Source organism: Embiotoca jacksoni, unplaced genomic scaffold (genome assembly GCF_022577435.1).
Source record: "Embiotoca jacksoni isolate LCO1_2020_lvr unplaced genomic scaffold, fEmbJac1.0.p SCAF_20, whole genome shotgun sequence".
Classification (NCBI taxonomy): Eukaryota; Metazoa; Chordata; class Actinopteri; family Embiotocidae; genus Embiotoca; species Embiotoca jacksoni.
In genome coordinates this window covers 7641674-7665645 of record NW_027185341.1, presented here as the reverse complement: position 1 = coordinate 7665645, position 23972 = coordinate 7641674, and the positions used below count along the sequence as shown (strand labels likewise).

Below are 23972 nucleotides of genomic sequence, written 5' to 3'. Positions count from 1 at the left end.
CGACAGAGACCTCACTAACATGGCTTAAATGCATCTCTGCGTTGTGTAGTGTTGAAGTACAACAGCGGCCGGGCTTCCTCGACGCAGTGTGAGCTCCCTGACGTGTGTGGCTGTTGTCATATTTTGCTAGCTTGCTGAACAGCCTGCTTCCTCTATCCAGAACAAGAGCTGCTGGAAATGTTTACCTTCTTCTCATTTTGGGGTCTGCTGACCAAGACGGGTCTGGGAGCTTTATATCATGTTTTCTCAGCTCCTCTTGTCACCATCAAAAACTTAATTCAGCTCTGCTTTAAGCGTGCTGTTTAACCAGCTGTTCGTTAAGTAAACAAGTTAAATGTGTCGTTTTGGGCTTCTGCTCAGTTCTTGTTGGACTATGTTTGTTATTTTAAAGCAATTAACAACAACAACAAAAATGTGTCATAATAATGCTGCTTTTCTTTTTGCCTTTCAGTTGCTTCTCAGGTCGTCCCTCCGTGTTCGGCTTCAAACCCCTGTGAGAGCTGTTCCAGGGGAAGTGAGGCTTCACGGTCAGCAGCCTGGTGATGGAAAGAACTGCGAAGCTATAGGCTCGGTGGCCGGACGAAAAGAGGTGTGGACGGCACACAGAGGATGGAGGAAGTGGAGACACACGGAGAGTGATGGCAGCCTGATTGACGACTCCGCCGTGGCGTTGTCGGAGGAGTAATCTGTCTTTTGGGAGCATCCGGAGTGTCTTTTGTTCGGGATCTTCGCTGGTTATTCCGTCTTGACTTCCACTTTCTACGCCCGCCCCCCCCTCCACCCCCTCCACCCACCCCCTCCTTCCCTCCGTGACCTTTCTTCATCATTTCGGAGAGAGCAGGTGTTGCTGTGTTAAACAGCCACAGGTGTCGTTTACCTTGCAACCCCCCCCCCCACCACCACCACCACCACCTCCCCTCAGACCGTACACAGCGACACACAAGCTCCCTCTCTTCCGAGCGGCTGAGGGGTTGCCATGGCAATGGTTGTCATGATGCGGATGTAGCGTCCTGGAAGTAGTAGTTGTGGAGGTAGTGGTGGAGCGGGAGGAGGTGGCGGTGGCGGAGGCGACGGCGGCGGCGGAGGCGGTGGTGGTGGTGGTGGTGGTGAACGTGCGAGGATGGGAAGTGCTCCGTATCCAGCCGGGGAGTGGAAGGGGAAGGGGCGAGGCGGCCTGCAGGAACTGGGCTGCATGCCCTGGAAGGTCAGCAAGCAGAAAGGAGGAGGAGGAGGTGGGGAGGTGGTGGTGGCAGCAGAGGAGAGGAAGAGCAGGGATCCCAGGGACACTCAGCAGCAGCAGCAGCAGGATCTCTCATCCTCCTCTTCCTCCCTCACCCCCCCAGCTCCTCCCCAGCCTTCTCTGACACCCCCCGCCATTTATCATGAGAAGCAGCGGAGGGAGCTGTGCGCCCTGCACGCGCTCAACAACGTCTTCCAGGATGGGACGGCCTTCAGTCGGGACACCCTGCAGGAGATCTACCAGAGGTGAGAGACCAGGCGTACCGAAATATACCAACCAGTATTTAGCATATAAACGTTATGTGTTGTGGACAATCTGTACATGATCCCTCTTCTCGTATTGTTGCAGGCTTTCTCCAAGCACTATGGTGACACCTCACAAAAAGAGCATGCTGGGAAATGGGAACTATGACGTAAATGTCATTATGGCAGCGCTGCAGACACGAGGCTTTGAGGCAGTTTGGTGGGATAAAAGAAGGTATGTAAGGCTGATACTAAAAGCTTCCACCTCCCAGTGTTCACATCATTTCCTTATGTTGTAGCTGCAGTTTATTTTTTTCCACTGTTTTCCTCGTTGTTTCCTGAGAGTTGAAAGAGGGAGCCGAACCTAAAGAAAAACAAATTGTCTTTGTTCGACCTCTTTTGTTGTTTATATCCTGTTACTTTCTTATCTTGCGGGAGTACACATGGGGACCGAAAATCTTTCAAACAGCTGCGACAGCTGCACTAAGGGAGCACCCACTTCAATCCTAGAATGTAAACACAAGGTAAACGCTAGAAAGATGCTCGCTGTGTCCTCTGCTGCCCCTCAACCACCTGATCAGCACGGTCTTGAATGATCTCTTCGATTAGTCAGCAGTTCCATTATTTGACAAAGTGTGAAACAGTTTTATCAGCATTCGTACTTCCCTCCTTATCAGTCTTACATAACTGTAAACAGCTGCAGCAGACACCGTTGCTTTATCGATAAAATGTATTCCTGTTTTTCTGTTTTGGGCAAAACAGGAACAAAAACATAGCTATTCTTAAATTTATGACAAAAGCAGCGACACTTCTCTGTTTCTTTTGAACCTTTTGCATGTAATTCAGGCTGTCAAAAAGAAATCCCGGAGGGATTTACTATTCACCAATAAGTTAATTTTGACAAAAAGCAAAGTAAGGAAGGGTCAAAAAAATGTATTCGGCTCCAACATAACAACAACATATTATGCTACAGGACGTTCTGGTCTATTATCAGTGCACCGGGAACAATGTTTTTAAACGTGATCTGATACTGCAGAAAAGGAGTTTTTGTCTATGAACTTAAAAGCTGAAAGTTCAGCCTTTTGACACTTAGTGGCTGTTTGACTTTTGATGGATGGAAAGTTTGTACATGTTGATACACCAGCTTTCCATTCCAGACATTAGAAAATGCGCTTTGTGGTTTGTTACACGTCATTACAGTCAGCAGTGGAAAATTATAAACTCAAAAGTGTTTTGTAGTGCAGTAAATGTTTTTTTGTTTTTGTTTTATTAATTTGCCATGTTGTTTTATTTTCTGGCTGTTAGACTGTTATGACACTCCGGGCACTGTCTTGTAGTATATTGTGAATTGCAGAATTGCTTCTATTTTGATTGTTACTGTAGCAAATATATCACACACAGTGATGCTGTCACTCCTGCCCCGTATGAAAACATCTCAAGCAGGTTTCTTTAAGACAATTTCACATCATACAGAAATGAAAGGCTGGCTGCAGTGTATATAATTCATCTTGGGCCTAAAGTCTGCTAGATTTAATGGTCAACAATTATACAAGGGTGGATCCAAAAGTTCAGGAATTGTTCCTGTTTCATGCAAACTGAGCGCAGCGCTGCCATGTGCGCGGACCAGAGGGAAGCTATAACCCTTGTGAATAAGTATTTCAAGTCGTGTTGCTTGAAAAAAAAAAAAAAAAGTAATAAATAAATCAGCACCATGACCATGACACACATTTTGTGACCGCTGGTATGTGCGCACTTACGATTTCATCAAGGACCTGAAACTTGAGACACCTTAAAACATCACAGTAGATCTTGGTGTCGACAGTTTGACCCTAAAGGATGAATTCACAGTGACCCAGGGACGTTTTGCCTCTCTTGAAACGGGAATGCTACTCGCGCGGCTCATTTCTTCATTGCCGTGGATTTTCTGAAGCACTTCCATGGTCTCCTTTGTCGACTTCATGAGTTTGGCCCAAAATTTGACGTTCATTGTGAAATCACAAATGCGCATTAACCCCCCCCCCCCTCACAAAAACGTGTGTAACTCAGGTGCAGTTTAAACAAGTGTAACTTGGAAGTTACGATGGTGCTGCAGAGTGGAGCATGTCATGGTACAACTCTCCGCTCAACAACAGAAGCAGTCTCAGAACTTTTTGATTTCTCCTTGTATAACGATTATGGCATTTTGAATTGAACGAATGATTGCGAAGTTATCAGTATTGCCAAATAATCAAGAGGTCTGACCCAGACGGCCCACAATATATTATCACAATACTCGAGCCATTATGCGACATTATCGCAATATGCTGAGTGTTGCGGTAACACATTATAACTTTTTTCAACTGCAAATTATATCCCCACAGAAAAACTGTGTCAGCATCTGTTTTATCAAATAAAATGGTTTTCAGTCTGTTCAATCCGTTTTATTACAGCGAAATGGGATTGTCCATCTGACAGACAGACCAACACTTATAAAACCTGACAAATTCATCAGTTTATTTCCATAATAAATCATCAATACATGCATCTAGATGTTATGACGTATCAATCCCCTCTCCAGTAAACACACTGCCTTCAATACAGACAGCATTTACTGCTATAATGAATTGCAACATGATGGTAAATAGTGTTTTATGACATTCTGGCCTGAAAACAAACACACCATAACTTCATACTTCTACCTCTAACAGTACAAAAGGGAAGAAAAGTAAATGCATCCCTTCTTCCCGCAGGGATGTCGGCAGCATCGAGCTGTCCAACGTGGAGGGGTTCATCCTGAACGTACCGTCCAACCTGCGCTGGGGGCCTCTCCGGCTGCCGCTCAAACGGCAGCACTGGATCGGAGTCAGAGAGGTGGGGGGAGTCTACTACAACCTGGACTCCAAGCTACGTAACCCTCAACCCATCGGTGACCCGGATGAGCTCAAGTGAGGATGACGGGGAGTGTTGGCATGCTGCCACGATCATAACCGTTTCACCTTTCTGTTGTCCTAAAGCTCAGAATAATTAGTCTATAGATTTGTCCATGTAGAGGATGTAGCCAAGAAATGGATAGTTTGTGCCTTATTAGCAGTAAGTGTAAGGATGCCCATCTTGGTCTGTCCCTTTAACACTTTGGTTCACGGTAGGATTTATTTGCAAATGCTGACTAGGTAACATATTTGGTTTTCAGTCTTTTCCAAACTGTGACAATGTTAACAATTCCTGCTGCTTTCTCAAAGTTAAAGCATCGAATCCCTTCATCACTGGAAATCCTTTTACCCTGAAGCAGCTACAGGAATTGTTAAATTACAGTCAATACTTTAGTGTAAATTGTCATTACTCTGGTACCGTGGAACAATTAAGCAGTTCAGATGTTGTTGTAGCTCCAGTCTGCTGGATGAAAGTAAGATCAGCAATGTGTGAAGTAAATAAACAAAACAAGAGGACTGAAAACACTCTGTTAGAATGAACAGCTTTTAACCTGGTGTTATTTTCTCATGAGCAGGATCTTTATTTAGATTTTTTTTTTTTTTCTTGTGGCAGCCCCGTCCTTAATAATGCTAGCTGTATGTTAGCAAATGTATGACGTTAACTAGGTAGTAAATGTCGAGCAATTAGCAGCTTAGTCACCTGGTATTTCCTCCACCAGCTGGTGGAGACCCAACACGGAGCTAAAACAACAGTATTCAGTGTATAAAACACAACTCCATTTCTATTGTTTCCTAATGCATTTACCATTATAACTTCTTAAGGGGACGGTGTTGCAGTTTTGTGTTTACAACTTACTCTACTTTGATAACTTACTGACTTTGATTTTACTCCAAACACAGGAAGTTTCTCCGCCAGCAGCTGCGAGGGAAGAACTGCGAACTCCTCTTAGTCGTCTCAGAAGAAGTGGAGGCGCATCAAACGTGGCGGTCTGACGGCTAAGGGGGTTAAACCAGCCAATCACAGCTCCAATTGTGCCACCGGGCCAATCACAGAATGAATTTGGAGAGGAAGTAGCGTTTGTGCACAGCCAATGGCCTCGATGCACACTTGCAGATGTATTTTGACCCCCCACCCCCTTTTTTTTGGGTTTTGTTTACACGGCCATTGCTGGACACTTATCTGATGAGATGCAAAGCAATGAAGGAAGCAAACACTTTACAGGGAGATTTAAAGAATCACAGTCCTTTCTCACAACACAGTTAAGACTTTAAGAAATGTTATCCTGTTTCTGCTATTCTTGTGTTTTTATACATATTGATACATATTTTTCAGTGTCTGTTTCAAGCTGTTGATTTGTTTTTTTTTCTTTTTACTTTACAAGTTTCCAAAGTCATGTGAGTTCAGGCTTTATGAAACCTCCTGTGTTTACCCGCCTGTCTCCTTCAGTGGTCCTCCCTGCTTTAGTCATGATGTCCACTGATGTGTCTACGTGTTTTTTTTTTTGTTTGTTTGTTTTTTTCCTCCCTCCTCATCGTCAATCTCTTTCCGTCTTCAATCCTCCGTCCTTCACTTTCACCAAAGCGTGCCCTTCCTTGCCTCCGCGTGACTCCGTCTCACTCCTCCGCTCTGTCCCTTTTACATGTCACAGGTCAAAAAATCTGTGATTTATCACGTTGCCAACTTTGTATCCCAACATGTCCCAGACACTTCTGGCGCAGACTGAGCCTTTACTGTAGAGTCTGTGCTGACACAACAGTTTTATACGGCAACACAGAAATGCAACACGCAGTCCAAGCACTCCCTCTGCTGGACGTTTGCCTCGATTTCCTTCCAAAGAAGAAGTAACAACATCATTCATCCAGGGTTGTTTTTTTTAATTGTTAACATTGCTTCAAAGTGAGGAGGTCTGCTTGTCATCGAGGAAGTATTGCAATATTTACAATTATTGCCCTACATCAATATCTAGTTATATCAAGTTAGAATGATAATGAAACCTGCTGTCTTAAGTTATTGATAAAAATCAAATGCAGGAATATCTTTCTAACTGTAGAAAACTTGGCCATATTTTGTATTAATACGCTCAGTTCCTGTTTAACAGTTCATTCTTGAGTTTAAAAAATGAAGTTGACCGAACAATCTCAGCTGAAAGTCCTCTTTCTCGCTTTCTCTGGAGCTTTTGACCGTATCACACCGTCCGCATCATCAGACTGAGTTGCGTGAAGCTGCAGGTGTTCGACTAATTACTGGTGAACCAGTGAACTACTTGTTTTCTAGCACTCCAATAGAGCCAAAACGATGAGGTTGATCAGTCAACTTCCAGATAAATAATATTTCAATACAGCTTTTCAATCATTTATGTCATTTTTTTGAAAAAAAAATATCAAGAATTTTCTGATTTCAGCTTCTTCCACATCATTTTACTGGTATTTTTAATACCCTTTAATCAAATATCTCTGAGTTTTAGACTATTTAATTTACGTATCAAATTTTCTGAATATTTTCTGAAAATTTTCTGAAATTGTGTTCAAGTTGCAGCCATTCTCTGCAGTATATAGTTTGAGCACATTAAATCTGATGAGGACTATTCGATGTGGTCAAAAGCTCGAGAAAAAACAAACAAGTGAACTTTTAAGTTTCAGCAAAAAGATTTTGTCACTAAAATGTCATCAGTTTGGAAAAAAAACAACATTTCTTCATATCACCCATTTCTACTTTCTTTGAACCACAATAGTTTCTTACGGTTTCAAAATGACACCTCACAGACATGTTAAAACACTCAAACACCACAAGGTGTGACGCTCATTCATTTTTATTTATTAATTTGTCTTTAACACTCGTCCAAAGGCTCACCACCACAGCAGCCCTCTGTAGCACAGGAGCTCAGCCGATGAAGGGCTTCTCCTCATCCTCTTCTAACGTGTCCTTTGTCAAACCTGCCGCACGCAGCTCTTGGAGGAAGTCACTGATTGTCCCACCAAGTCGGGTACGGTCAGCAGTGGTGTACTGATCTGTAAAGTGTCAGAGTAAGGGGGATTTTGGAGAGTTGGTCTGGTGAGGTAAAGGTGAATCTGAATGTGTAGAGGGAGCAGAGACGGAGAGCAGAACGTGGTGAATAATCTAGACAAAGAAAATGTGGAACTACAAGTGAACGTTGACCGACTGGCTTCTGATCTAATGTTCAGCCAGATGTGTCGTGTGGTTGAGTGTTGTGAAATGAGCCTAATGAGAGATTCTGTTGTAGCTTTCAGATTTATCAGTGTAGCTGTTTATACTGTACATGTATTGTCTGTTAATGACAATATTGGCCTTAACTTGTTTACATAAAAAAATATATGTTTGTGTTGCTCTGAAAGATTAAGAGGGCCTTTGCAGTTTGACACCATTTCAGGAGATTATTTCCAAAGCACCGACTGATCATAGTTTTCGAGGAGAAACAGCTGATGCTCATCCAACGCACGGAGCAACTAATCTGTAATCATGCTTTCACTTTTGCCGCCAAGGACTTTATGTTCTTTACAAAAGTTAAAAATGGTATACGACTTTTATAAAGAATTTAGTGGTGCATGTCTTATTTTAAAAAGACACTCTTCTCCTCCAGCCCAGTCTTTGGACATTTAACGTCACGTTACATTTATGCCGACCTGCAGTGAAACATCACAGAAGTTGTCGTTAATTTGCTGAGAGTGTTCAACCCGATCACATCATGACTGGTGTCGCACATTTGCTTTTTTTAGCCATGACAATCTGTTCAGTCCTTCCCACTAAAGGAATCCTGATTGTCGCTGTATTTTTTTTGCATAGAAATAAAATGCTTATAATGGCACTTTATGTAAAAGTGAGAGTGTGGGCGTGTTGGTTATTATTTACCCTCTGGGTCATTGTGTAGTTGTGAAGCAGAATGTCCCTCTTCTCAGCCTCAATGGACATGTTTGATGGAAGGTAAATATGTTATTTACAGCACTGAAGTACTGTACTTCAATACAATTTTGAGGTATTTGTACTTGTATATTTTCATGTTGTACTACTTCTAACCATCTTACATTTCAGAGGTAAATATTGTCCTTTTTTCTTCAACAGGTGCCGTTCCTTGATACTTTTCAAATTAAGAGTTTACATTAAAGAATAATCTTATTAACACAGTAAAAGATTTAGATGGTGTTTTCCAACACTTTTGGGCTTTTGACACCTTACAGAAAGTTGGGTTGGGGGGCCCTTGTGTCATTTCAGATGTCTAAAGTTTTTGTAGTTTCACAATATAAAAAGTCCAGACAGGTAAACTAATCAAATATTTCACAAGAAGCACAGATTAGAAGAACGTAAAAACATGAGAACAAATCTGTGACTCCATCCCTGTAGTCATCTCATGACCTCTCAGACTTATCTTGTGACCCTCTGGAGGGTCCCAAACCCGAGGTTAGGAACCAGTGAATGTTTTCTATCCGTTTATAAAGTAGTTAAACAAGCAGCTGCGGCTGTCAAATGCTACTTTTTCATTGATCTAGAATACTTGAACATCGTGGTGTTGCTGCTGTAAGTAAAGTAAGTGGGTACTGTCATTGTTTTTGGTATCAATACTGATACCGAGTACCGAGGACGATGGGGCAGTTCGGTGGTGCGCGCGCGCCGACTCACCGTCAGGGAGCGCGCGTCGGGAACCGGGCGCGCGCCAAGCGGTGTGCAGATGTGTCGCAGATTTTGTAAAGTCACCGGACGCAAGCAAGTCGCTCTGGATAAATGGGGCCTTAAACTGTCAGGGAAAGTAGGCGGCCGAGGGAGAACCGGGGGGCAGCGGACGGAGCGGAGTTGCCGCTGTCGTAAGCAGTTAACGTTAGCTCCGTTTTGTGGAGGAGACGGACGCAGTTAAAACCCAGCGGACGGCAGCGTGCGCAGAGATGGAGCTGTCGGCGATTGGAGAGCAAGTGTTTGCTGTGGAATCAGTCGTCAAGAAAAGAGTTAGAAAGGTAAAGGTTTAAAAAAAAAAAAAAATGTTGCCCAAATCTGTCAGTCCGTTTAACTGCGGACGTTGTCAGCATTTGACGGAGACACATTTTTTTTTTTGGGGGGGGGAGGATGCTACTTTGGATGCTAATGAAAGCTTGGGAGATTAAATGAAGAGTAGTGCGCTACTAATCTGGTTATCTAATTGCAGGCTGTATTAAGGGGGCGGTGACGTGAGGATGTCCCTCTAACGTAACGTGGAGACTGTTGTCATTGCACGAGAGCTTAACGTGTCAGGTGTTTGCCTTAAATAGGCTGGAGGAAGGCGCGTTATCAACCACACACCTTTGTTTTGGGCCCGTTTGCTTGCTAATTGGGTTAGAGTCTAAATTACCATAGTGTGTTGACATGTGCAGGTGCGAAGCTAGGAATTATGAGGCCCAAGGGCACAGGAGGGCCCCCTGAAACTACTTTCCACCACTGTAACCAAACTGGTAAGGAAAACATCTGTTTGATTTCACATCTGTGAACTTTAAAAGTCGAAGCTATAAATACAGATTCAAAGGTAGAAATATTAAATGCATATTAAGCTGCATTTTCTGTCATTAGCAATGTTGGTCAGTTTATGCCGAGTGCAACTAATGATTATTTTTGATGACCGATTAACTTTTAAACTGTTAGAAGTTTGGTCTAAATTACCTTTTATAATATACCAAAGCCAAAAGTGACCTCTTTGAAATGCTTAATTAAAAAAAAAAACTAATTATAAAAATGAATTTTTGGCATTTTACTTTTTGAATGAACTAAATAATAAATTCTTTTGTCCTTCGCTGCCAATCAACTGTGATTAATCAAGTTTTTCAGCTATAATATACCGAATATAATCATAGTGATTAACAACAACATACATTTTCTGAGTGCGTTCAGAAGATGTATGTAACCAGTAGTGATATGCCAACATATAAGGAGTGGAGAGCTATTAAAAAAAAATTGTCTATGTGTGCATATTATTTAAATGCATCATGTGTTAAAATATGTAAGTGATCTGTGTTGTAAGGTATGGAAATCAGGCTTTTTAGATTAATTCATTACAGCCGAGCACATGGGATGCTCTTAATTAGGCAGTACACTCATCTTCTTTTACTGTATATGAGGAACCGGGTGTCGGGAAAAGTGGTGACTTCACCAGCTGAGAATACCTTTGAGAGCCTGGAAGTTATTATGGGATGATGTCACCAAGGATGACTGACTTTGAGTGGCTTAGCTAGTATGGAGAAAACATACCGATCATTTTAAATGATATGTGAATTATATTGTCTGATGGCATGTCAACATATCCCCACATATACACTCTATTCAATAGAAAGAATCTACATGAGTACAGATATGATTATTGATAAGAAAATGCAAGTAAGCATTGCTGAGATTAATTTACAGTGATCAATCAGTTGCGCTTTCATAGAAACAAGAGTAGGACTTTTACTTGAACGACTTCATTTTTATATGATATACTTGTATGATGCAATAAATTTATGATTCAGCAGGAGCAACTTGGGGAATTATGGTCACGTCTTTTCTTAATCATGATTAAAGCTTGATAGAAACTCTTGTGGAGATGAGATCTGTAACCTTTTCTGTCGTGAGGGCAGTTATAATCAAACAGGAAACAAAGTAAACTTGGCATCTCCCACAAACGACGCAGGCAGCCTTTGGCAGGTCATCAACGAGATGCAGCTCTCCAAAAGTTTCCATAAATTCTAAATCAATGTTGCAGAAGTTGCAGCCCTTCAGGGTTTGACATTTTCACCTGATTACAAAATTTCCTAAACTTTTCAGACCATGTATCAGCATATTCCAAGTTAGATGCTCCAAGTACCACTTGTTACTGCAGATATCTTTTTTGTTGTTTTTTTTTGTTCCAGAAAATGTAATTCACTGATCAAGCAGTAGCCTCAGACAACTTTATGGGGAATAAACACAAGGCTACAATTTTAAGATGTAAAGAATATATTTATCAATCAGAGCACTCAGAAAAAATCATTCATACTCGGCGGGGCTGCGGTGCAGAAACAGCTGGTCTTGGGACATTTCAAAATTCCTCTCTTTCTACTTGCTAATATAAACGGCTGAGGAGTTTGAATTCAGTTGTGTCAAGCTAATGCTAGCGCTTTGCTAAGTGGCGAATTTCAAAATTTTTTAAATTAACAACAAATTTTTATATGATTAAATATATATGATTAAACAACAGTTATTATATACTGTACTGTATACACAACAGTGTATACAGTACAGTATATAATAACTGTTGTTTAAAATAGAAGTAAAATAAATTAAGTTTTTTTGACATGGGCCAGTATGAGGGCCTTTCAGCCAGGATTTTGAACACCAGGTGGAGTCTTGTTTCAGTTTGGGAATCACTATCATAATAACATGAAATCTGACCTGAGGAAATCTAAAATGTGTTTTTTTTTTAGACTTTCTAGACTAAAGAATAAGAATACTTTTTTTTTAATTTCTCATTGATCATCAGCTGATTTACCTTTTAATGACTGTTAGATTAAAACAAGTAAAAACTAGATTATATTCTGTGACATTATGACATTAACCTGTTTACTGAGGCTGCTCTTAAACTTTGTGTCTCCACAGGGGAACGTGGAGTATCTCTTGAAGTGGACAGGATGGCCTCCCAAGTGAGTGTGTGGACTTAAGTTACAGAACAATGGATGGATAACATGAAATGAAATATTTTCCTCATAATCACATTGACATGTACAACAAATTACGCACACACAAAGAAAAACTCTGTAACAATGATAGTGTACAGTAGCATATTCACCATGAGTTAGAACAATGATATAATTAAGTAAAGGTATAGAAGTTATTAAAAAGTATGAGAATTTGTTTTTATGTTGTTTGTTTTTTTAAATCTATAAAAAAAACTTTCTTTCACTGTGATTAAAACGTAATGACTGGTTGACTCTCTGTAGATGATACCATCCACTTTGACTGAAGAAGATGGAGCCAATGTGTGAGCCCATTTTCAGACAACATTTTAAAGGGAAATGTTAAACCAGCAACACATATAATCAACACACTGATTTAATCAGCTGACTGTTTATAAAAACAAATAAATGATGGCGTTCATGGAAAAATAAAGAAGGCTTTTATACCCTTCTCTGTGACCTCGTCCAGGTATAGTACCTGGGAACCTGAGGAACACATTCTGGACCAGCGCCTGCTGCAGGCCTACGAAGAGAAGTAAGACACGTAATACGAGCCTGATGAAAAGCTCGACCTGTGACACATAGTGGGGCAGAAATACACTTCTGTGATTATATTTATCATAAAAAGATCATGACTCAGCAGACCAAGATCAAAGACCTCTCCCCATGGGGAATCAGCGTTTGTCCTGGCTTGTTGGATGTCCAAACTCAAAACGTATCTGCTATCGGAGTTAAAACGATGTAGCCGATGGCCGATGGATTCTGAGATCACATTTTATATGCGTTCCTCATTCTTTGCTCTCCACACGGACTGTTTACCTGCAGTTAGCCGAAGCCAGCTGGTGGCTCCTGATTGGTCAATACGACTCCACTATAAACAGAAACCAGAACACTTCCGGTACCAAAATCGTGTCCGCTGCTCACAGAAGACAGACTATCGCTCGCATCTTCAGTTCTCTTCATTGTGATTGCAGGCACACATTAATGTGCACTACACTGAATGACAGACCCTAGTTAATAAACGTAAATCTATGTTTTTTGATGGGAAAATGTTACCCAGTGAAAACCCATATAGATAAAAGTCTGTTACCTTTCTGTCCAAACAACATCAACTAAAAATGGTCAGTTAGTCAGCGTTTTTCTGCCAACCAGTTACCAGTCTGTTTGACTTTTCTAGAGAGCAGAGAGACCGAGCTCTGATTCATAGGAGGAAAGGAACCAAAGCCAAGAGACTCCTTCTGCAGGTGACGTTTTGAATTCAATTTAAACATCTTTTCCCCTTGTTGACCGCCTGTCCAGCAGTGGTGCGTATTGTCAAACGTCGTTTTTCTGTTTGGTCTTCATTCAGAATACGGTCTACACCATGGATCTCCGCAGCGCTCACAAGACTCCAGAGAAACCTCCGCCTCGCCTGCGTCTCTCTCTGACGCGCTCTCTGGTCCCAAAAGACGAGGATCAGCCGTACATGGCCTGCAGGCAGAGCCCACAACCACTACTGGCACACCGGAAAAGCGAACAGAGGAGGTCGGAGTTCAGATGCCTTAGCTCAAACTCTCCAAGTCTGACACAAGAGGACTGGGAAGGGATGGATGAGGAGGAGGATGAGGAGGAGGAGGACGAGGATGAGGAGGACGAGGACAAGGAGGTGGACAACAGTGTAGAAGATGACGAGGAGGAGGAGCAAGAGGAGGCACTGAAGGAGACGGCAAAGATGAGCGAAGGCATTTTAAATGGTATGTGTGTCAGTCGGTCAGCCAGTGGACTCTAATCACCGTCGTGACCCAGTTTTATTCGACTCGTAGTGAACTTCCTCGAAGCTCAAACTCTTTTCGCTGGGCATGCAACCAAACGCATAAAACTCGCCTCATCCTGAGCTGATTAAAGAGCAATTGATGCTGAGGGCAAAATATAGACCCATTAAAGACTCTATTTTTCATGTAAATGTCTGCAGTCTCTTGCGGCTCTTTTTCATTGATCATTTAGGATTTGTCCAAATCCAATTAATAATCTGCACCAAAGCGAGGTACATGGAAGAGAAGGCTTGTACTTAGACTCATGATTAATCAGAATGTTTTGGGTGCAACATAAAATAAACCAATCAGAGTGTCCCTTTGAAATCCAGGTGTGTTTGTACCTTGTTGGATTGGATATTGTAACAGCAGATTTGCCAAGCAGGCTTCTCTGCAGATGAAACAGGTCTGTTTTTGAACAAATTGTGAAGTTTGATGTAAAAATAATGAGAATCTCTCTCTGTAACCTTTTTATTTTTCATTTTTTTGGTATGTTTGTGCGCTGCTGTGCATCTCTTTGTTTGCAACAAATACGAGTATAAGTGTGTTGTGCACCTGCCTGTCCAGGCGCATGTTGCTACCTAAATAATGTGCCCTTAAAATGACAGTAAAATTCTGCCCCATTGACTTAAAGGGTCAATGTGGAAGATATTTAGTTTGGTTTAAAAATGAACTAAAATATCAGTGTTGATGTTTTACTACAGACATCTACTGTATTGTGTTACAGAGACATCTGCTGAAGATAGCATGCTAACCAGTTAGCCCCGATCTGTCCTTTCTTGTAATACCACTTTGTACCACAAGATGGTACGGCGAGTCGTCCAGTCTGCCGACATCGGAAGAAGAAGGATATTCTAAACACGATGATGGTAAAACAGAAGCAGAACAAGATGTTCAAAGTGGTATTACAGGATAGGATTTAATTCTAATAACAGGTTTTTGTTGGTTAATCACGCACTGGCTTTCTGCTGCTTCAAGATAGCAATTTTAAGACACCCATGGGTGCACATATTGCTATTTAACCAATGTGGGCGCTTGATGGAAAAAGTGACAACTGCATCTGTCTGAAACTACCAAAAACACCTGCAGCTGTTGTGCTGTTTTGTCTTAAAGCTCAAATGTTTAATGTTTGACTGCAGATGTAAAAGAGGTTCAGTTGGCAGTAATTTAAAGTAAAGACGTCTCCCCCAAAATAATAATGTGGCATCTGGGAAACACTAATAGCTGTCTGTTCCTGCCTCTGCTAATTCATAATATTTATCAGAGCAAAGATCCACGTCAGTTCCAGGGAGGTTAACTCAATAATAGTCCACGAGTGATAGGCTTGATGTAATTGCTGTCTGACTGCAACTCTGCCCTTTTCCTCCCTCCGTCTTTGTCTCTCCATGATCCTGCCTCCATCAGGACAGGAGAAGACAGACGACTGGTGCACCGCTGTTGAACCAGACGAGGTCGCTGCATCGGAGAAGCCGAGCGACGTCTGGAGACCCGTCGTCGGCCCAGGAGAGGTGACCGTCACAGACGTCACCCTCAACTCCCTCACAGTGACTTTTCAAGAGTCCAGAGTGGCCAAAGGCTTCTTCAGAGACTGGGTCCTGGAGGTCTGAGTGGGAGCAGGTCGGCAGTGGAGGCGCTGCGAGAGGGAGGTGGAGGAAGTGACTTTATCACAGTGTGTGAATGGTGGTGTTGCACCCTCTCTCTCTCTTCCCATGCCAGCTACTTCCAGTTCGGTGAGTGCTACATTTACATGCACTGAGGCGACTGAACAGCCGAACTCCTGGTAACGTCTCAATGGGATGACTGTCCCATACAGTGGGACTGACATGGACAGCTAACTTTAATCTCTAATTGATAATAACAACAGAGGAATTTGTGTAATTGAAACAGAGTTTGAACAGACAGACAGGCTGACGTGATACTATTGTACTAAATAAGGGTTGGGCTGCATAGATATAGCAGTATCACGCAGCGTTTGCTAAAGGAGCAAACACATCAAACATCTTTGAGCTTCCCTCCATGCAGATCAAATGTTCCGTTTATAACTTGACTAACAAAAATCATGTTTGTTAAAAAGTCCTAAAAGTTGCTATTGGAACAATTTTTCACATCGTGGGCTCTCAGCTCACGATGAGCGAGTGTGTGAGCGAGGTTGAGGTACATAAAGTCTGGCATCCAGTAAACTGGCAACTTTTTTGATAATCATTTAGAGCCGTTGTGACGGCGCTATTTTCATACTTTTTAAAAACCAAATATTCAATCAATTATATGAGAAAATCAACATCTTATTATTCCATAATGACAATAATCATGAGTTGCATTTGGATGCAAAATAGTTCAAAAAAAGCTCCACCCCAACAAATTACAGCAGTTAAATCCTGCTTTACATTAATGTATTTTATTCATTTTCAGACTTTTTACCCTTCAGATTGACAATTTTAACTAATAATAACAAAAATAATAATAATTGAATTACTAATAATAGTTGCAAAAAAAAAAAAAATAATCTTTTTTTTTTTTTTGTATCATGATGTGATATTTTCTGAGACGGTTCTAATACTGTGAAAAACATATACAACCCTTAAATACGGGACTATGATTCTGTTTTGTCTTTATAAATCTTTTTTTTTTTTTTACTCCAGACCAAAATGTCTGACCCAAGTATTCAGGCTGATTGTAGTTGAGGTGCAGTCGCAGCCACTAAAGAACTGAAAGAGGCGCAGACGTTGGCTGAGAATCGGTTCCTGTTAGCAGGACGGAGGGTAGCTGTCAACCCCTGAAGTCTTCCACTGTTGAAAATGTGTGAGAGGAGGTAAAGTGACTCGTAGTTTCCTTTAAAAACTGGTCCTTTAGATACATATAGTGTTTTAAGAGTGTAGAGTAGCTTAAAACTCTAAATTAAAAACACTCTCATTCTTTAGATTTGCATTAACAATCAGCACTTAAGTAAATGTACTTCGTCACTGGTCACTCAGAGTCTTGATCTGAGTGCCGTTCGTGACCACGTGAAGACGAAGAGGAAGAAGCTTCTGTGCATGTAAACGTAGCCGCTGTTTGTCGTCTCTCTTCCACACTGAATACGGTACATGCTTCCAACTACAGTGAGGTGGACGTAGCTGTGAGTCCCATACTAACATGCAGTGCTGTAGCTGTAACCTGCAGAACAAATATTATTGTTATATTATTACTGTACAACACGCGGCTTAGTCCTGTGCGCGTTTCAAAATCCTCTGAGAGGCGATTTGATCCGCCTGCACGCCTTCCTCCTCCGGTACAGTTATAATCAATGCAAAGACAGACAGTCTAGTTTTTCTTGGTCCACCTACATCTTCTTCTCAAAAACACACAGCCCTCCATACAAATTAACTTTACACCAAAATTACAAACCACAAGAGACTTGATAACAGAATGTATCGTGGATTTGCACTGTATTTACATCACAACGGTTTGTGTGTCCACCAGGAGCCTCATTCGTTGAGAGAGACCGACAGTTTTACAGGCAAATAGCAAAGCTGACATTTAAGTCTAAAGACGTTTTACACCAACATTCAGTAGCTTTTGAATAAATTACAAGGATTCTGTGTTGTTCCCTAAATGTAATTCCACATCAATAAGTGGAAAAGCCTCATTGAGACAATTAGCGTACAACAAACTCTCCACTAAAAGCCACATTTGTACTCTGAATTGATTTAGCTGTATCGTGCTTGAACTGAAAATCACAAAGTTTACAGGACTAACAACTGTTTTTGTAAAACAGTGTTTAGTGTGACCTTTAGGAAGTTACAGTTTTCAGTGAATTGACCATCACTTTGTTGATTTGAACATAGAATAAAATAGTTAATCCATCACAGCTAATGAAGTTGAGACAAGAAGAGCTTTCCAAAAACACCTCGCTGCATTTGATTATACAACACAGATTAAAAAAAAATAAGGTGATTGTTCACTGGGATGAGATCACATATCTCAAGGTTTATTTTAAAATCCAGTTAAGCATCAGCAGGTTCATTCTTGACTCTGGATAAAGCAGTTGATGGACTAATCTCATAGACTGAGTTTGCTCAGTTGTCATGGAAATGGAAAAAAAAAATGTTGTTAAAAAATTATCAAATATTTTCCACAGACTACTAAGAAATATCAGTTTTGGAATGAAGTTTCACACGAAACTCCCAATGTTTGTTTTAGACTCGAGAGTGAACAGCCGTCAATGCGAGCGTTGCCTCTCTAGCGATAACTTCTAAAGGCAGCTAATTGTGTAACGTTACAGTTACCGGTGTTGATATGTTAGTTGTTTGTTGATAAGGAGTTCAGAGCAGTTAGCTTTCTACCAGACTGAAGCAATTTTATGTAGCAAACAAACGATTCAAAACGGACGTCTTAGTGCAGCTAATAACGAAACACACGGTACCAAAAACGTATTCTAAATAAATATGCAAAATTCCACCAAACTGCCAAAACCTTCAGAGACAGACTAAAGGCAGACGCTGCAGTGACTCACTATCGCCCCTTAAGGTACGAAGTGGTATTACAAGATGGGATTTAAATCTTCCATAATGCACCTTTAAAGTTTATTCTTCCAGTTTATAAAACAATTTCACTTCAAGGTTTGTTACTAAAATTATCAATAGATTATAAAAACGGATATCCAAATAGATTTAGATATCAAAAATAACTATGACAATTTAATTCAGGATAATAACTCAAAATACAGAATCAAAGTTTCCCCACAGCTTTCCCTTCATCAGTATTCAGTGAGAGTGAATCTTAACTCGGTCTTAACTCTGATGGCTTCCTGCCCAGTGGACACAGGGGCCGATGTGATGTGTCCCGTCTCTGGACCCTCCCACGGTGGCGTCCCATTGGTCCTCATGTTGTTCATACCAACACTGAGGATGATGGGTCAGCGTCTCATGATCCTAAAACTGTCTCTGTGTGACAATGAAGCTGCAGGGAATGGAAGTGCCTGATGTTGCATCTTATTTGTTGTTTTGTCTGTGGAGATATTAATGTCCCCCTCTGTCCTTTACACACACACACACACACACACACACACACACACACACACACACACACACACACACACTGTCCCAGTTTATTTTGTTTCTGTTTGTCTGGATGCGACGTCCTCCACTGATGTCATTAAGACTTGAAATACGAGGAGACGTTAAAGCGGAGACAGTCGGGGGAGACCTGTATTTTTTAGTGGTTATTTTTCTACATCGACCTGAATGTATATTTATTCTTTAACGATACCTGTGTGTTTGTCACGCAGATGACTGAACAGGATAGTTTTTATACCGTTTGTGATAACCACTGAGCTGATGCCATATATAAATGTTCTGACATGACAAAACAAGCCGCCTGCGTTTTGCCCGACGAGGTCGCTTGTGCTGCTTTCGTCCACCACTGAGCGAAGAACCTTGCACTTTATCGTGATGTAACCCTGCACATTACCTGCTCCAGTCATTGTGTTTAGAATATTTCTATGGTAATACTACAATAAATGTTGCTCATGTTTAATATCAGTTTTAGATGACTTCTCCTGCTTATTTACAGTAACTGAAGGGATTTATAGATCTGTCTATCTATCTATGCCTGTCTCTCTATCTCTCTATATATATATCTGTGTCTCTGTCTACATCCGTCTGTCTGTCTGTCTGTCTGTCCGAGTGACCACCAAACCTCCTAAACTAAAAACTCTCTCCACGTGTGCACTAGATGGCGTCAGTGTTTCATATCAACTTTGGAGGAGCGTTTGAGAAGGCTTCAGACTCTGAGCCTCACACCCTCCTGACCTCTAACAGTCCCTCTTTTTCTTCCTAGCAGCTGAGTGGTTCATGAATGGTGCAGTGCCACAAAGAGGTTTCAAGAATCTTAATCCACGTAAGGGACAGGTTGTATAGTAATACCAGGGGAAAAGTTTTTTTTTTTTTTTAGTCTTCCTGCTAAAAGTGAGACATCTTCTTGGTATTATTAACAACGATACCTGGAAGATGTCCCAATAACAGTAATCTCCTTCACCGTGTTGGTCTCCATGTCGGCCTCGATGTTTTATTCGACAGGTTTCACATCAGATACTTTGAAGATACAGTTGAAGGCATTTCGCTGCTAGCAAAAGGTTCACAGATGACAAAGTTCTTTGTATCTCTGACTGCGATAAACTCAACAAAAACAATCCTTCCAGCTGTTAGTGGGCCTCTCTCCCTCATCCTCCATCTCTCCTTTAGGTCCTTGGTTGGCAGCTGACATGACCTGCAGTTGTGGAAATTCCAGAGTAAAGATTCACAATGGAGAAGCTGTTTTCTTGTCTTTTATGGAAGCGCTTGCAAGTCGGACCGAGTGTCACAGTCTGAAAGATTGCTCCTCTTCTCCTCCAGCTCCTTCTGGATCTTATAGATCTTCTCCATCAGCAAGTGATAGTACTCAGCCTGACAAAAAGAGAGGAGGGGAATCAGCACGTCTCAAAGAAAATCAGTAATTAAAAAGGCGAATGTACATAGAAAGGCCAATAAAATAGATTAACAACGATAACAAAAAAATGGTTTTAACTTAAAACAACTAAGAAACCAACAGGTTAACACACTCGTATGTTCTGACTTTGCTGCCCGGACCTTCAGCGTCATATTATCTGAGAATTATGTTACTTTTAGAGACGGATCTGTGACTGACTTAGCTGCAGGCTATTGACAGAAAATCTTTCTCCTCATCCTTTTCTCAGTAATGCAGTGAGCCACTCACTCGTCTGTTTCCCGACTCGTATATGTCTCCCTCAACTTTTCGGGCACAGGCCACCAGGTTACTCACCCGACGGTCCTTGAGGGCAGCAGGGTCTGGAGTCAGGAAGATGGTCTGAACACTGAGGGGTGAGCAAGCAGAGAAGGAAAACAAAGGGATGGAGGAGAGCGGGTGAAAAATGATGTTGTTAACTCAGTCAAACAACGAATGAAACGCAGTATGAGGGTGGATCAGAAACTTCCAACACACAGTATTTCTGTGTGGGTGTATATGTTGCAGTACCACATCCTCTGTTTGTATGAGTGTATTTGAGAAGTGCCAGTACATAGTCTTATCCTTACAGTGTAATGTGGTTCATGTTACTGTTTGTACGCACTAAATGTCTTGTTAAACCCTGAATATTAAACAGTCCTCCATGTATTGTGTTTGCGGTCACAGAGGAGGAATAAAAGTCGTCGTCTTGTATGATGTTGTCTCTCCACTGGTGCTCATGAAGGCTACAAGCAGCCATGTGTGAGAGTCAGCCAACTAAAGTTTCATGTCCAAGCAGACAAATAGAAGCTTGTTTTGAACATAAAAGGCACTTTTACACTATATGTATTTCTGAAATCACCCGTATTAAGATGATGCACCAACAACAAGAATCACGATCAAGCAGTGTATATCTAATTGAGCTGTGCAAAACATGATTGAGCATTGACTTCCTGTTTAATACTTGCAGCTTGTGTACCAAGTGGTTTCATAGTGTGATGTCCTCATGACCGCCTTTCATCACGCCTGTGGCAGAGGAAACATGTTCTCGAGGTGTTGATCAGACCGTTTTTTTTTAATGGCTCCTCCATTTTACCTGAAGCCATCTGAAAGATATGTTTATGTGGCACTTTTCATAATTCCTGCTGGCAGCAAGCAACTACTGAAAAGCCACTTAAGGTATCTAACTCTGAAAGCTGAGGGTCCTTCTAAGCTGGAGTCTGGGCTCTGAAAAAGTGCTCAGCTTTGAGTGCAATCAAGAACTTGTATCCTGATAGAATAGTCAACCATTCTTGTTCTAACCAATCAGTGACGTCATCCATTGGTTTGTCATCTGCTGTTTTGAAGCCTCAAGTTTGGCATTCGGCTGCCGCCATCTTAGTTTTTTGGAGCCAGAAGTGACCATATTTGGCCGAGCTGTGGAGGAGTGAGGGGTGGATCAGACTGAGGGCACTGGGCCCGCCCACTTATACCGGAAACCTGACTGCATCCTAGGCATGTCAATCAAACCAGACTCCCCTCCAAACATACCTCTCTTTGAGGCCTAATATCTAATTAATTAAAGGAATATTTTGAGAAGCACCACCTGTATTGGTCCTGATCTGAAGGAGTGAATTTAACAAATGACACCATAATGTCTTGTGGAAATTTTTTTTATTGACTTTTGTATTTCATGAGAGAAGTTGAATGAAAGTCTATTGGAGCAATAGGTTTTCAGAGTCAGGTATTGCACTTTAAAGTATCTTATTCTTATTTTCAGACCTGGAGGCTACGTCCACTTTTATGGACAGTCTATGATCGTTCATTATTTGGTAGAAGCATTATAGAAAGGGTAGATCTTTGGTCCACACTCCACATCAGTGGGTAGTAGTAATGCACCTGAAAGATGTTTGCGAACCACCAATAAAACAAAAAGAAGAAGAAGCCACCACAGACCAACGCGTGTGTGAGGCTTGCTCTCAGAAAGTCCTCCTTTTTTTTTTTTTTACTCTTATACAACTCTTGATTTTCAACAAACCGTCTCTCTCGTGTGGATTACTTCAAGCTAATTTGCCAGGACTAAAGTACACTTTTAGTTTACGATCATCCAGGTTGCTTGGTGCCTTCCAAACGGACTCTGAAAGTGACGGGCGACCAGAACCAGGCCATGAAAGCCTCTGAATCCAGTGGGTGAGTTAAGTTGGATGTTTACACCTGTGACAAGTTTAAGTTGTAGCCTGTTTCTAAGTCTGTGTGACCACCAGCGTTCGTCCAGTTCAGAAACAAGCGTTTCCAGTGTGATTCTGGCCAAAGAACGTATATCTCTGTGTTAATTAGGCCTGCATGGTTTGAATGTGATCAGGCGATATAATGCTCGTCCTGCTGTGGGCCCAGATGGCTGTACCTGCTCTTCTTCTCTCATCTCCATCTTCCTCTCTCTTTCTATTTTAAGAGATAAAATTGACTTTTTTAATCCCACAGTGGGGAAATTCCTCATGCCTCATCCTCATCCTTCTCAAAACTGAGCCTTGACTGATGCACTCTTTTCATTTTCGTCTGTCTGTGAACGTAAACACAAGGTCAATCGATTTAAAAAAAAAAAAAAAAATCTTGCAATGAAAATTAAACTCTAAAGGGGTACTTTATTTGAACATGCATTTGAACTAATCCGGGTCGTGTCCTGCCCAATAATACCAATTTGTCTTCGCCAATATACAGTAGAAAATATATTGACTCCTGAAAATGATTGTTCTCCTTTGAGGAACCCTGTAAATGGATATGTCTCTTGATATTTTCTATTTATTTCTGTTAGTTAAGGAAAACTCAATTGTGTCCACAGTTTCTAAACCACATGTTTGTTCCCGCTCAGCTGCTCTGGTCCATCAGTTTTGTGTTTGTCCACCTCAGCTATGATACACTGCCAATTAAAGGAAGCACTCAGTGATGTGACACTTTAAGTGATGCACTTAGTGCCTATTTATCTGTGGATGAATGTGGTTATTGTCCAGACTTTGGTGCTTGTTGGAAAAATTACTCGAGAGGCTTGGTTCAGAATCAAACACATCGGACATTTTATTCTCGCAAGAAGGAGCAACTACATGCACCCTCAAAGAGAGGTGTCCAGCAGTGCTCCCCCCCCCCCCAGCAGTTCTCTAACGAGGCTCTCCCATCCCCCCAGCAGGTCCTCTCCTCCGCAGTCCTCTCGCAGTCCTTCTTCAGCAGTCCTTCCAGCAGTCCTTCTAGCAGTCCTTCTTCAGCAGTCCTTCCTCAGCAGTCCTTCCAGCCGGGCTCTCCCCAGCCTGGTTTCCCCAGCAGTCCTCGTCTTCCCAACCCAGTCCTCTTCCTTAGGGCAGCTTTCATACAGTGTGACAAACAGTTGACAGTCACCCCCATTCCCTTTGTACCTGCTTTCGTATGGTAATACAGAGTTGGTTGTAGGTCACAAGATAAGGGAGTCGTCAATTAGATGCGGAAAGAATCACTTGCAAATAAGACGGAAAACAAAGGAAACTTTTCGGGGCCTTCTTGACAAAGAGACTTTCCGGAGCCACGATGCAAACAAGAGGAAGAGACAAATCCTTTTTTTCCATCAGTGCTGCTCAGTCTATAGTGGTATGAATATGTCCATGTTACTAAACAAGTAAATAAAATCTACATACATCATCTGTAA

General features: G+C 41.6%; 2 protein-coding genes across 5 annotated transcripts; both read left to right on the top strand.

Moving 5' to 3' along the window:
* The first annotated feature begins 1040 nt into the window (after positions 1-1040).
* Positions 1041-8231, top strand: josd1 (Josephin domain containing 1). Its single transcript, XM_069156080.1, has 4 exons — positions 1041-1485; positions 1589-1717; positions 4212-4406; positions 5292-8231. The coding sequence occupies exons 1-4, from the start codon at positions 1121-1123 to the stop codon at positions 5389-5391; spliced, it is 789 nt and encodes a 262-aa protein (XP_069012181.1). The 5' UTR covers positions 1041-1120; the 3' UTR covers positions 5392-8231.
* Positions 8232-9052: 821 nt separating this feature from the next.
* cbx7b (chromobox homolog 7b) lies at positions 9053-21023 on the top strand. 4 transcript variants are annotated; one of them, XR_011178633.1, is made up of 7 exons: positions 9053-9353; positions 11977-12020; positions 12523-12588; positions 13231-13297; positions 13402-13786; positions 15248-15573; positions 20556-21023. XR_011178633.1 is itself a non-coding variant. In XM_069156078.1 (7 exons), the coding sequence occupies exons 2-7, from the start codon at positions 12009-12011 to the stop codon at positions 15448-15450; spliced, it is 774 nt and encodes a 257-aa protein (XP_069012179.1). In that variant the 5' UTR covers positions 9053-9353; positions 11977-12008; the 3' UTR covers positions 15451-19362. The 4 variants fall into 4 exon arrangements, 3 of the variants coding, with proteins under 3 accessions (XP_069012179.1, XP_069012178.1, XP_069012180.1); XM_069156078.1 differs by lacking the exon at positions 20556-21023 and adding an exon at positions 12318-12358 and having other exon boundaries at positions 15248-19362; XM_069156077.1 differs by lacking the exon at positions 20556-21023 and having other exon boundaries at positions 15248-19362.
* Positions 21024-23972: the final 2949 nt, after the last annotated feature.

Excerpts from the sequence above, each read along its gene's own strand:
- josd1 (XM_069156080.1), top strand. The coding sequence starts at position 1,121 with ATGGGAAGTGCTCCGTATCCAGCCGGGGAGTGGAAGGGGAAGGGGCGA. Across the intron at positions 1,486-1,588 it reads CTGCAGGAGATCTACCAGAG|GCTTTCTCCAAGCACTATGG; the intron begins GTGAGAGACCAG and ends GTATTGTTGCAG. Across the intron at positions 1,718-4,211 it reads GTTTGGTGGGATAAAAGAAG|GGATGTCGGCAGCATCGAGC; the intron begins GTATGTAAGGCT and ends TTCTTCCCGCAG.
- cbx7b (XM_069156077.1), top strand. The coding sequence starts at position 9,285 with ATGGAGCTGTCGGCGATTGGAGAGCAAGTGTTTGCTGTGGAATCAGTC. Across the intron at positions 12,021-12,522 it reads TGGACAGGATGGCCTCCCAA|GTATAGTACCTGGGAACCTG; the intron begins GTGAGTGTGTGG and ends GACCTCGTCCAG. Across the intron at positions 13,298-13,401 it reads CCAAGAGACTCCTTCTGCAG|AATACGGTCTACACCATGGA; the intron begins GTGACGTTTTGA and ends GTCTTCATTCAG.